Source organism: Pyrgilauda ruficollis, unplaced genomic scaffold, assembly GCF_017590135.1.
Source record: "Pyrgilauda ruficollis isolate IOZ18807 unplaced genomic scaffold, ASM1759013v1 scaffold42, whole genome shotgun sequence".
Taxonomy (NCBI): Eukaryota; Metazoa; Chordata; class Aves; order Passeriformes; family Passeridae; genus Pyrgilauda; species Pyrgilauda ruficollis.
This window is the reverse complement of record NW_024525712.1, coordinates 5756895-5769880: the sequence shown is the minus strand read 5'-3', so window position 1 is coordinate 5769880 and position 12986 is coordinate 5756895. Positions and strand designations below refer to the sequence as shown.

Below are 12986 nucleotides of genomic sequence, written 5' to 3'. Positions count from 1 at the left end.
ATGACAGATCATATGCTTGTCTTGCTGCCAATCTGAGAACAGTTAGAAGTTTGCATCACAAAATAAATATGAGTATTCTTCAGTATGACAAGAAAACTTTAATAATAAAGATAGAAAGAATAAGTAGCTTTAAAAAAGGATGCTAAATAGAACAGAAGAATGCAAAGAACACTTTGAATATCCCTGAAAAACAATATCATCCTGAAACATGGAAAGAGTCCATCTAAGGGTGAGTACTCATACAAACAAGATAAAAGAAAGGCACCACAACTTTGATAAGCCACACATATACATAAATATATGTGTCCTTTAATTGAAATTTCAATAAATCTATTACACTTGAAGTTATGACAGTGTCAGGACTGGTAAATTGTAGCTTAGACATTGTGAGAGATCTTGTAGCATTTTAAAACTTTCAGCAGTTAGGAGCAAACTGTCTGCCTGTGATGGTAGCATGAGGCTTTCCAGGAACAGTATTTGGGATATTGATGGGCTCAGCCTCTGTTGTTCATCTTCACTATAGCTGTGAAATGCTGTGCAAAGTTGAATGCAGATTGGCATTACTCAGAGAAAATCTGTATTCTGGCAGAATTTAGCTATAATTTGTTGTTACAGGATGCCATTTAAATTGAAAGTAATCAGCTAATTTTCAATGGGAAAAGTATTACCATATCTTGACACGGGGCCTTATATGTGTTTTAGTAACTATATTTTTAGATGATCTGCATTGATGTAATTTGTGTCCGAGAAGAGTCTGGGGTCTTTTCACACCACTTGCCAGGAAAAGCTCTTGTCCCAAACTGAATATTTGACAACTCAGTGGAGGAGCACCTAAGGATTATTCTGAAGTCATACTGAGACTGTTTTTCATTCAAACACATTAATATGATTCCTTCCCTCAGAGGAATAAAACACCATGGGCTTTATCAGTCATCTTAACTAGAGTAAATCATGTAATAATTTATTTTGAAAGGGACCTCTTGAGGTTATCTAATTCAACCCACTGCTGAAGGTGGTAATAGCTTCCAAGTTGCTTTGTCCATTCATGTTTAGAATGTCTCCAAGGATGGAGATGCTGGGAAGCTCTTGATGTTTAACCATGTGAAGTTCTTTCCTATTGTTATGCTCAGCTGGAATTCCCTTCCTTGCAAGTTGTGACTTGCCTCTAATACTTTTTCCTTGTACACCTGTGAGAAAAATTGTTTGGCCTTTTTTGTTGTTTTGTTTTGGGATTTTGTTGTAGAATCCTCCCTTAGCTTGGCTAGGTTTGTAAATAAAATGAGTGACTTCATTTATGTCTAAAAAACTCCACAGAAATTCGCCAAAAAATACACTTTCCCCTTAAAAAACTCCAAAATAACCCACAAAAAAACCTACACAAGCAAAAAAACCCCACCAACTTTTACCTACAGTAATAAGATAACATTTATAGTAAGATAATAATGTAAAAATGTTAAAAATTATAAAAATGTTATTATATTTCATCTGCAGATGTCCCAGGTCTGTTTTAGCACATGAAAAGATCTACTTTGACTTTATACAAAACTGAACATCAACTGACATGTCTTAATTAATTTTTACTGCATTCTTCCTGTCCTTTTAGGAGAAGCTGAGAACTTGTACAGTGCAAGAACTTAAGCTTCAAACTATCACATTCAAAATAATATTTTGGTTTTTGTCTACCTATTCCTTATTACATTGTGCTTTCACTTCATGGAAGTGGAGAAAAAAGCATCACGTGTTACCATGGAGGACTAATTTGTGTCTTTCTTTCTTGAAGTTTTCTTGACTTACATTTACATTATGTCAATATTTTTTCCACTTAATGAGTTACACTGTCTTTTTAAATGATGCAACTATTTCTAAGAATATAGAAGGCTGTTAAAAATGATCCACTCTTGTAACTAAAGTTTGGACAGACACCCATGAAAAAAAAGCTTTTCCTGGAAACCAGACATTATAACCAACAGTATAGTAAATCCTACTCTCAATAAAGTTCTTCAATTCAGAACCCACCGCCAGTGTAGTTTTATAGAAAAGTTGCTTCATTATTTTTCAAAGCAGTCTTTGGTTGTTTACATGGTTAATGATAAGATGATTATGGTTACAGTTCTCTGAGAGGACTGTATTAAGGACTTGTAGAAATGCAGACATGGCATGTTCAGTCAGACTATGGCTAATTGTGTTACGTTTACCTTTTCCTCATGCTGCACTCATTTTTTAATATAGTCAGGACATACATAAGTAGTAACAGCAGTGAGTAAGGAAGCAGCAATCAAAACTCAGTGCTTTCTGGCTTATAGTCAAGTATTCTTTGATCCTGACTGCCATATACTGGAAGAACGAATCTCTGTTCCAGTCCTAGGTTCAGTTCATCTGGTGTGCTGTATGATCTATTATATATCTTTACATATTAACATAAGGCTGTCTGGTTCTAGCCTTGTCATGTAGATGCCTGTATTGTTAGACTTAGTGGTTAACCATAATCTGGCACCATGTTCTGTTAGTGAGCTGCACATACCTGCTCTCCTCAGTATGGTGTTTCTTTTGAATTCCATCCGGAAATAATTTTGGCAAGTGCAGCCCCTATTGTACTTTTAAATCCATATTTCTACAAGAAAAGTCAGTGTTATGAATAGAAGTAGGGTTTTAGATAAGTCCTTGCCTTTTTCCCAGGCCTCTGGCAGCAAGCAGTAGCTTCACTGAGGTGTTCAGCACCCCAAAACCCACTCTTGTCTGCAAGTTCTTTAATGATGGCTGATTCAACCTATTATAGAATGAATTATTAATTTAATAGAAAAAAACTAACAGATATAAGACTTAAACTAATACTGAACAGGAATAAGGATAAAAAGAGAATCTACTAGTAGGTGTATACAGTGTGAGGTTGAAGGTACCTATTTAATGTTACAGCTCGTGAAGAAATAATGTAGCTTAGGATTCAGTGTATCTTACCATGCAATTGTTGGTGGAGCACACATCAAGGTCCTTTCCCTCATTCCCCAGAGGGAGGTAACCATGGATTTGCATCCAAACTCCAGGTAGAAGTCTCAAATGCTTCAGGGTGTAAGAGGCTTCTGCCTCTGTCATATTTTGTGTGTAGTTTATATTTTCTAATAGTAAAACAGTGTCTCTTAGTCAAGAATATTTTTTATCCCTTCCCACATCTGCTCTCCAGACTATGTTGATTCTTAGCTGAGGTCTGAGCCCTTTTGGCACCAGAGATGACCTCTTGCTGGGCCTTTTATCCCCTGGGTTATCTCTTCTATATGCACCACATGTCTGTGGTAGAGCAGGGGGCGTAGGCATCCTGCCACAATCAGCCAGCAGGTGCAGAGCAGCCTGCAGCCACTGGGTAGGTGGAATTTTGCTGCCAATAAGTGAGAAGTGAGGGTTGTATGAGCAGAAGTGGAAATATCTATTTGACAAAATGCTAAATACATGTTGAACAATGCTGAGGAAGCTCAAGGTTTGGAGAGGTGGAGGCTATGAGCTGAGAAAGCCCTCATCATGGGAAGTCCCCATCTTGAGGAGAAAATTTCCTGAAGAATTTCAATATATACTTGCTCACCACATCCTCTTTTCTTCTTCTGGGATGTGTAACAACCAGCAGGATATCTGCCTTTTATGATACATTTTACTGGGTCTCACATTCTTACAAGATCTGTTTCTTCAGTCATTTCCTATCTCATAAATTCCTCATGGTATCTGTCAAGTGTTGCTATGAAAAGGAACATATGGCTGATATGTTAAGTTTTGAGAACGCTAACTCTATCCCAAGTGAAACCAGGACAAATTTATCTTCTTACCCCTTCAGCTATCAGACTGTTTCTTCCTGCATCCATGTGGACAGGTTACAGCCTTCTTTTTTAAGTCTTATTATTGCACTTTCTTGTTTTGCTTTTTCCTTTCCCCTGTATGTTTCCCAAGGGCCTGGGTGGCAAACTCTGCTTTTTTTTTTTTTTTTTTTTTATAGCAAAACCTGCCCTGTAGTATCTGTAGTTAATTTGACATCTTACTTTCAACAAGTAAGGAGAACTTCTGAGCCTACTTCTTCCAATAAATACCAGATGCAAATTTAGAAGTAGGAATAAATTTATTTTTTTAAAAAATCCTGTAAACAATGCAGAAATTATTTCTTTGTTCTCTTTGTTCACCTTTTCCAAACTTTTTCACTTGTTCTCTTTGTTCACTTTTTCCTATCTTCTTGTTTTTAACTTTTTATGTTTAAGGACTAATCTGTTATCTATTAAGGTCATAGTCTGTTGTGGTTTGAGTGTGGGGACTAGATAGGCTCAGGCACATTTAGTCATGGCTATTTATCAAATATATATGTTTGATATATGTTGTATTATATCCAACATAAAATTTATAATTTACATATGTTCTTTTTCTGGGTTAAGTAAAGGTGACTAGTCCCCTTGAGTGACAACCAGTGATTTTTGTCTTAATTGGTGATTTTGATGATGTGTCATGATACTGAGCCTGTTGGTGCCCCTACATTCCATGGGATTTGTTGATGTGGCCATTGTTGTGGACATTACTGTGGATAATAATTGGTTGACCCATTTTTGCCCATTTCTCTCTGAAGCAGTATAAGGCACATAGCACCCCTTGATAACTGCAGAGCTGAGCCCAGCTACTCTTAGCCCATGGGCACAGACTCAGGCTAACAAGTGGAGTTGGTACCAGGAATTTAACCTTGTAATGCTATTGGTCGGTGAAGCCGAAAGATGGAGAGGAAGTGACACGGTCACACTGGGGCAGTGCTCAGCTTAGTTACCCCCAAGGCTGCTATTGGGAACACGAGGACGTGTGACATTGGCAGCTCTGCCCAGCTCATAACTGTGTCCTACCCTAGAGAGTGACTCCCATCAAATTTAATGCTGTCAGCGTCCAGGTCCTGCAGAAGGAAAAATGCCCACACAGGACACAAGTCAGCACAGGGGTTCCCCACTTGACCTCCTTTCTATGGGGACAGGGCAGTCCAGGAGGACACTGGTAGAGCTATCACAGTAGTCTTAGTGATACGTAGAAAGGAAAAGAACAAATTAAAATGTTGGTGATCTGTCTCTTCCAGCCTGTCCTAGCCATTGTGAATGGGCTTGTTTCCTAGAACAGTTTCTACAAAACTTGAAGAACAAGGACTGTGTCAAGTGCTCCAGCCTTTTCTGCTGTGTACTTCAGTTTGATGCTTGGAAATAATATATGTATTCATTAATATTTTCGTGCAGACTGGAACAGAAAAGTAAAATATTGTGCATACAGAGTCTTTTTTCAAAAATGTCTCTTTATATCAATGATTTTGGAGTGCTTCAAGCAGAATCTTCTTCTGAAATCCCCATAGTACATTATTAATTTAGATAGATAGATAGATAGATAGATAGATAGATAGATAGATATAATACTTTTTTCTAATGAGAGGTCTTTTGCCACAAGTGCCAGTCCTGGGTATTAACAACCTGGTAATAATGACATATTAGGTAGGCATTGGCCTATAGGTGGATGTAAAATCTTCCTAAAACAGAGCAACAGAAATAAGCACTGCAGTTGCCTTCTCATATTGCCCATTAAGCTCCAGTCATGCCACTTCATATGAGCAAATAACAAGACACAAAAGACCTTCCCAGAGATAAAATTTCTATCATCATTTTTTTTAACAGAATCTAGTAAGTCTTCTGTGTAGAGATCTCGTACCTAAAAGATGGGAATTTGACCATATAGTTCTTCCCATTGTATTTGAAAGTATTATTCAGTTTGCAGCTAATAAAAGTATAGCAATTTTTTCAGCTGTATTATTCATTTTAGCTGATATAAGCAGCACTGCACTTGTTACCAAGTGGTCTCTTCTTTATACAGTTGTTGAAATAGTGCTCTTGTGAATGGTGTCTGCCTCTTATATGGATAAAATTTTATGTTGTATCTGCTTTTCAATATATTCCCTGTCCGACATCATTCTTGGAGTTCGTGAAATTTTCTGCCTCACCAGTTGACAGCTTGCAACAATAAAAGGTCTCAAAATATAGGAATATCCATATTGGTATCCTGCGAATTACAGTTTTATTTCTTATGTTCTGTATATACAAATGTGTCCTGAAGTTTTATGTGGGATACTACTTTGTCCTGTAATCTCCTAGAAACAGGAAACAAAACAGCCTGTTGTGCCATGGGAGGTACATAATCACTTCTGCTTGGTAGCACACCTGTAATGAGTGATTGTTACAGAGTACACATTGGGTGCTTTTGGAACCCATAAGAATAAAGAGTTTCAAGAAACCATAGATACTATTGAACAAAACAAAATGCTAGTTAAAAAGCAAAAAAGGTTAATTTAAAAAAATGTTAATTTCAGCTTTGCTGTTCAGACTTATTATTAGTAACACTGTCTAAAGAGTTTTCCTTGCTTATAATGAAATAAAATTACACAGTCTACTATAGCACTCTATTTTTTATTTTTTAACACTGATACAAATGTCTGTCTCACTTCACTCTAAAACCATAAATAAATACATCTGGAAAGAAAAAATATATCTAGCCTGCAGGCAACCAAAAAGTGAAATAAGTTGTTTGTTTGACTGAGACATACACATTGGGTTTTCAGCTGCATATGTGCATGACATTAATGTCACAAAAAGATAGGTTTGTTTATTTCCCCACAAACATTGCAGTTCAGTTTTGGCAAGATGTTTTGGAGTAGAGTTTTTTTTCATAGTTACTTGCAAAGCTGCTGTGGGTTTCAGTCCAGATTTCATAGTCATGAAATTTTGTCTTGCATAACAAATTCAGGACTGATTCAGATCTGAAGTCTACTGAGCCAACTGTCCATTTTCTGACAGCAGCTATTAATGTTTCCTTAGAAAAGCAAAACAGGGCAAGAAAGCTGTTTTTCTAGTCATAGCAAATTATATATCATCATAGACTTGAAATAAATTTATGTAAATGATCTTGATCATGACACTTAATCATGCTCAGCTTTTAGCATTTTACTTTGCAATTTGAACATCTTGAAACGAAGAAAGTTTTTGCAGCTTTTAAAAGTAGCCTTTAGTAAGCTGTTATGTAGGGATCTTTTAAGCATGAGTTTAATATCTTCTTTTAATAGCAATATTCGAATACCTGTAATAAGCAATACTATGAACTATTTAAATAGAAATATCAAGATTGTACCAATATTATGTAAATAGTTTGCTTCATAGGACTGCCTATCAAGCATATAAAAATGTATGTTAACTCTATTTGAAAATATAAAATGCCAATAAGTAGTATCCTACTTGTCTTTTTAATAAAACTTCTAAAGCTATTCACGTAGCAGCTTTCTATTTGCGTGATCGTGCTAAAGCAAACTAAAATGTGAAAATATTTATTCCATTGTCTCCTCCTTGTGATGGGATATATTAGAATAATGTATTTTCAAGGTGTGAGTATAAGTGGAGTAAAACAAGAATTAAGTAAGCAGACAGTCATTATTCCTGGAAATCATCTCTTGGGGGTGAGTCACTGAGTGAATTCAAAGTTAGGGATGTATTCTGATTCGGTTCGGATCTGAACTTTGTCAGCGAGTGTGATAATTTTGATCAAAAGTTATGATGCAGTTCCAAATTAATAAAAAACCTATGAAAAAATTTGCATTGGCATGGATTTCAAAGAAAGTGAATGATATTAGCTGAAATTGAATCATATAAACCTTTTGACATGTCAGGTGCCATATTCATAATGCAGCAGTTTTCAATTTTTAGTGTAGACTAGTGTAGTACAGTATTCACTGGAACAAAAGCAATTTTGAAAATGTATGAAAAAATTCCTAATTTTTTTACCATATGGATTATTTTTATCCACCTAAAATGAGACTGAAATTCCAGTTATGTTTTGTTTTGTTTTCCCCTGAGTCAATATGAACATATGTCTAGCATGATAAGTGTTACAAAAAAAAGTTATATATATTAAAATAACTTGTTATCATAAGATTATGGTCTTGGCTACTAAAATAAAAATTTATATTTACCTAAACTGGTGAAATTGTAAAACACCTATACAGAAAGTAAACATATAGGAGTAATCTTATATACAATTTCTAATGCACGGAGAAAGAAAAAAAATTATCTTATATGTTCAGGAATTACTGTAAAGATGGCATTCTATCCACTACTGTTCAGCATGTTCCAAAAAAAGTTCCCATCAACTGTATAATTATTGTCAACAGATTAAATGCTATTATTATGTTGTCAGGCACCATGAGTTATACATTATTGAAACGTCAAATTCAGCATACTGTTAAACATATGATAGGTTTCTTTAGAAAAATATTGATAAAGGTTTATCTTCTTTATGCACTTAAATCTGAAATGAAAAATTAAGCATTTGAAGGAGACTATTACTAAAAGTTTTTCAGCATATGCTACAAAAAAAATTATAGAGATCTGAAGATGTAGACTAGAAAGCACTGGTATCTTTGGTTGAAAAATTAGAACAAGTATGCATACGCAATAGCTATGAAAATGCACTTATCTGGGTTCTTCAAAGGAAAAGTATGTACAAATTTCTGTTCAGGAAAAATATCACTTCAGAGATAGAAAAGCATGCTAAAGTCTGAATATACAACTCACAAGTTCTGCTCACTGTGATAAGGAATTAGTTGCCTATAAATCAATGTTGAATGATACTTCAGAACTGATCACTCTGATAATAACTGATTCTAGACTGCTTTTAGGAATATTTTTTTAAGTAAATGAGAGCCTAGGAAAATCTTTTATGCTCATTCAGATATTGTATTTTCACCTAAATTTATTTTTTCTACAATTTTTTAAAGCACAGAACTGTTACACTTCGTAGACAACCAGTTGGTGGCTTGGGCTTAAGCATAAAGGTATGGGTAACATCTCTTTTTTTCTTTTAAATTTCAGTATGACCACTTCAGTCTTGAGATCTCATGGTTAATATCTCTCTCTTACAGGGTGGTGCTGAGCACAAAGTGCCTGTCGTCATATCAAAAATATTTAAAAACCAAGCAGGTAACTTATGCTATTTACTTATGTAGTACTGTCATTATTAATAGTTTCAGGAATCTGTTTTTATTTCAGTAAGACAGTTATGTTCCAAACAAAATATTTAAAGTGACTTGCAAAAACATAAGTATGACAGAGGAAATCTATTGATATACTTAGATTTTATAATACAGAGGACAGAAAAAGTACAAACCAGTTGTTGCTTTTTTTCCACACAGTAATTAATTGCCATATGGCATGACTAACTGTGCCTAGGTGCCTGCAGAGAGTAATTTGTAATGTTTATTATGGGAAGGTAACACAACATCCAAATCAGTACAGTCTACCCCGTTAAGTATTATATTGACATTTAGCTAGCAAAAGGAACCTTTGGGAAACCTTTTCAGACCTGAAGCTGAACTTGCCAAATTGGAGAACTGGTCTGGAAAACAAAGGGGTTCTTTAGTGAGGAAAAGTTGCATGTGGGTGGGCAGTGCCTTGCAACATGAAGGGTCTTAGATGATCAAAAGCAGTCGTGTTCTCTTCTCTGATGGATGTGGACGTGGGGATAAGCTTGTTCTTTTGTTTTCTGAGGCATTCTTTTACATATTTTAAGATTTGTTGTCTTCCAAAGCTTCTATGTGTTTCCTCTCTTCCCTAGTATAAATCTACCCATTTCATATAACCTTTTCTTAAAAAGAAGATGAAGACTGTGATCCTCAGTGCATGTCCTGCTCCTTAAAGGTCTCAAAGCCACTGACATGACCTTTTTAATTCATCAGGCTCTTTTCCTGTTTTGCTGTAATGGAGATTAAGCACATTTGCTTGACACTATGTTTAGACTTACACTTTACTAGGTCACATACTGTGCTGATTTTCCTCCTCTGCATTTTCTTCAGAGGGTCCTTGTTTTACTTGAAATGAATACCTGATTTCATCTGATACATAATGAATATTGAATGGATTGTCTGTGCCTGTATCCTATTGGAAACACTGCTTCAAGTTTCCTGTGTACAGTACTTACATTTCTTTTTATAATATTGTTTCTGCAGTGAGGAAGAGAAGGTGTTTTTATATCAAATGTATTACTGTATATGGAACAGTGATATGCTCCTTAAATACACAGTGTAATAAACAATACCAAGAAAATGTGCTGCATGAAAATAATAACAATAATTTAATATAAGCATTCAGATCAAAGGGAAGTAATTCAGAAATTTAATCACCAACAAGGAAAGCTGTGTCCTGCTCTCTTAGGGCATAGCACTCTCAACTAAGGTTAGTAGTGAGTTGGTACATAGAATACTTACATTCAAAGTTTTGTACATTGTGAGTAGTTTATCTGTATTTATTTGTAGAGAAACATGCAACAATTTTGTGGGGTCAGCTTTTTGCTTCAAATTTGAAAATCACTCCTCAGAATGTATTTGTTTTAAGATCTTATAATCTTTTGTCTGAGGAAACTACAAAATCAGTAGTGATTATAACCAGGGGCAGTGCTGTATCACAGCAAGCCCATATGCAATGTTCCTGGCTGGATCAGTAAATGGAATGAAGACATTGACACACCTGGCAAGGTATGAAGGAAGTAGTCGGGCAGGTTCCAGTTAGCTCCTGCATCCCTTCTAACCTGAGTCTGTGATTCAGGTAGTGCTGCAGATGCTAAAGATCAGAGATCTGAGATAGAAATGCATTTGGGGGCACTTGGCTTACAGCACTCACATTCCAGTTACTGAATTTTTGTGCAAGAGAAAATAGAGTGGAGTTTTTGTTCACTTGTTTCTTCCAAATAATGAATATTTCTAAAATCATCAAAAGATATTCAGAAGAATTTTGAAAGTACTCAACCTTCTTATACTGCAAATCTTTTTTCTTTTTTTTTTTTTTTATGGGATCTCACAAATCTCAGAGAGGTGCTGTTATTCAGTACAGGAGGAAGATAATAACAAAGGCTATTCACAGTGTTACTCTTCTAGTATTATATATAACTGGATATTAAGTAAGAGAACATGTCTAAATTTATCTCACAGGTGACATTGAGGCAATATTTCCAGTTTAAGATTCTAGTGTTTTAATGTAAGAGAAAACAATCTAGCAATATTATTTAAGGGAAAATAAGAAGTGTTCTATAATTATGTGCATTACCTCTCCATTTATACAATATATATATTGATACACAGACATGCATACCAAAATACAGATGTACTTACATAAAAAAGAATCTCTTTAAAAGGTTTAATATAATGAGAAGAAGTGTTATACATGATGGAGAGACGAGACTGGTGCAGATTTATCTAAAACTAAGTTTTGGTCTGAAAATCGGTATATTCATAATGTAGATAAATCACCAATGGACTTTCATTACACAAGGTACTAATAACAGTGAAACAGATTGGCTGGCTTTAAGAGTGGCTTTTAGTTAAGCAGTGAGATTCATTGTTGCTTCAAGCAAATATACTGAATTTTTAAAAATAAAAAAGGCTTTATTGTGCAGTAATATTAGAAAATAAATAATTTACCTGATAAAAAAAAGCAATTTCCTATCAGGCATTTTACTGTTTTCTGTACTTGAGTAAAATGCCTGAACGCACACGAGTAAAATTCTCCTTAATAACTGAAGAGCTGATTTCCTAAAATGGTTGATAATTTGTGATACTTTTCATGAAAAATGAAAAAAAAATAATGTTTACAACTTTACTTTGTGTGGATATAGTACTTTTTTAGTACCAAAGGTAGAAGCATAATAGAATAAAACAGTTGTTTCTTTTTTAGATCTCTATAACCTTTCTGCTATCTAAATAAAGTAATTAGTTGTCTATTTCTGTACTATTTAATCTTTTCTAACATTGGATAAGTGATTTTGTTGGTACTAACCTAAGCATCAGCTGACAACATTTGTGCTTCGTTTTGTGAAATAGGATGAACATTTCAATAGGATTTCATTTCATTATTCAACAGAAGTATATCCATAGCAGCAGTGCTTATAAATACTATTCTTATAGTTTTGACCTCTCAGCTGTGATCACAGTGATTATAAATTTCAAATTAAGTTATTCTAGATCACTCTTCTTTCCTGAACAAGTTCACTGAAACATACACAGAAACTCAGTTCAAGAGCATAACTTTACATTTTTGAAATACAAGATTAATTGGTCACTCAGTGATGGAGACTGATGTCCAATGTACTGCAAATCACAGTAAAAAATACACTGAGTTTTTCCTGAGCACATCCTTCTCAACAGTGTTAGAGCAAGTTTTGCTAATTCCAATGACTCATCACCAAGTTTGGCATTTTATGCTTTTTCTATTGATTCTGCCTTCCATTCTATCAAAGATTACTTTTCTTTTCCTACCTCCAAAACTTTTGCTAAAGTTAATTGCAGAGGGAAGAAAGTTCTGTGCCAGACAGAATGAGAAAAAGTAAATGCAATCTTTAAAATTTAATGTAGAGTTATAAACTCAAGTGTAAAGTGATATAATTAGCCACAGTATCATAGGAAATTATTTCACTTCCAAAACCAGGTGTTTTTCCTACCCATAAATCAAAACATCAGTTGACTCAGGGTATTAACAACATTGCTGATAATGTCCCAGATTATGGAAAGAATTATTAATGTTGAAACTTCTCAGTAATGTTCTATAAGCCTGATTCAGGCTGGTTTGGTTTATTTTTTTTTTTAATGTAATTTAATGCAGTAATGTTTTTGTTTTTTCCTTTTGAAACAGTCTTAAGATGGAGTGCATTGTACTCATTGTACATTGATTGGTGATTTGCTATTAGTTTCTAGGTGTGTTATATTTTTATATATGTGCTATAATCATATTAACAATTTACTTAAGGCAAATAGTGCTGTGGACTTAAATAAATGTAGAGTCCTGTTCTTAGAGCTATGTAATGTGATGTCCAGAACTTGGAAAGGAATCATATTGGTCAGGTTTTCTTTTTGTACAGTGAATCTATCAGCTCGATAAAAAATACTTCAGAGAAACTTCAAATGCTATATG

At 34.6% G+C, this 12986-nt stretch overlaps 1 protein-coding gene across 1 annotated transcript in view; it reads left to right on the top strand.

Annotated features, from left to right (window-relative positions):
- Positions 1 to 12986, top strand: part of SNTG2 (syntrophin gamma 2) — a 210135-nt gene that overhangs the window by 94024 nt on the left and 103125 nt on the right. The window contains exons 3-4 of the mRNA XM_041477904.1: positions 8807 to 8863; positions 8951 to 9008. Coding sequence (XP_041333838.1) covers positions 8807 to 8863; positions 8951 to 9008 — 115 coding nt within the window. The remainder of the gene's footprint in view (positions 1 to 8806; positions 8864 to 8950; positions 9009 to 12986) is intronic.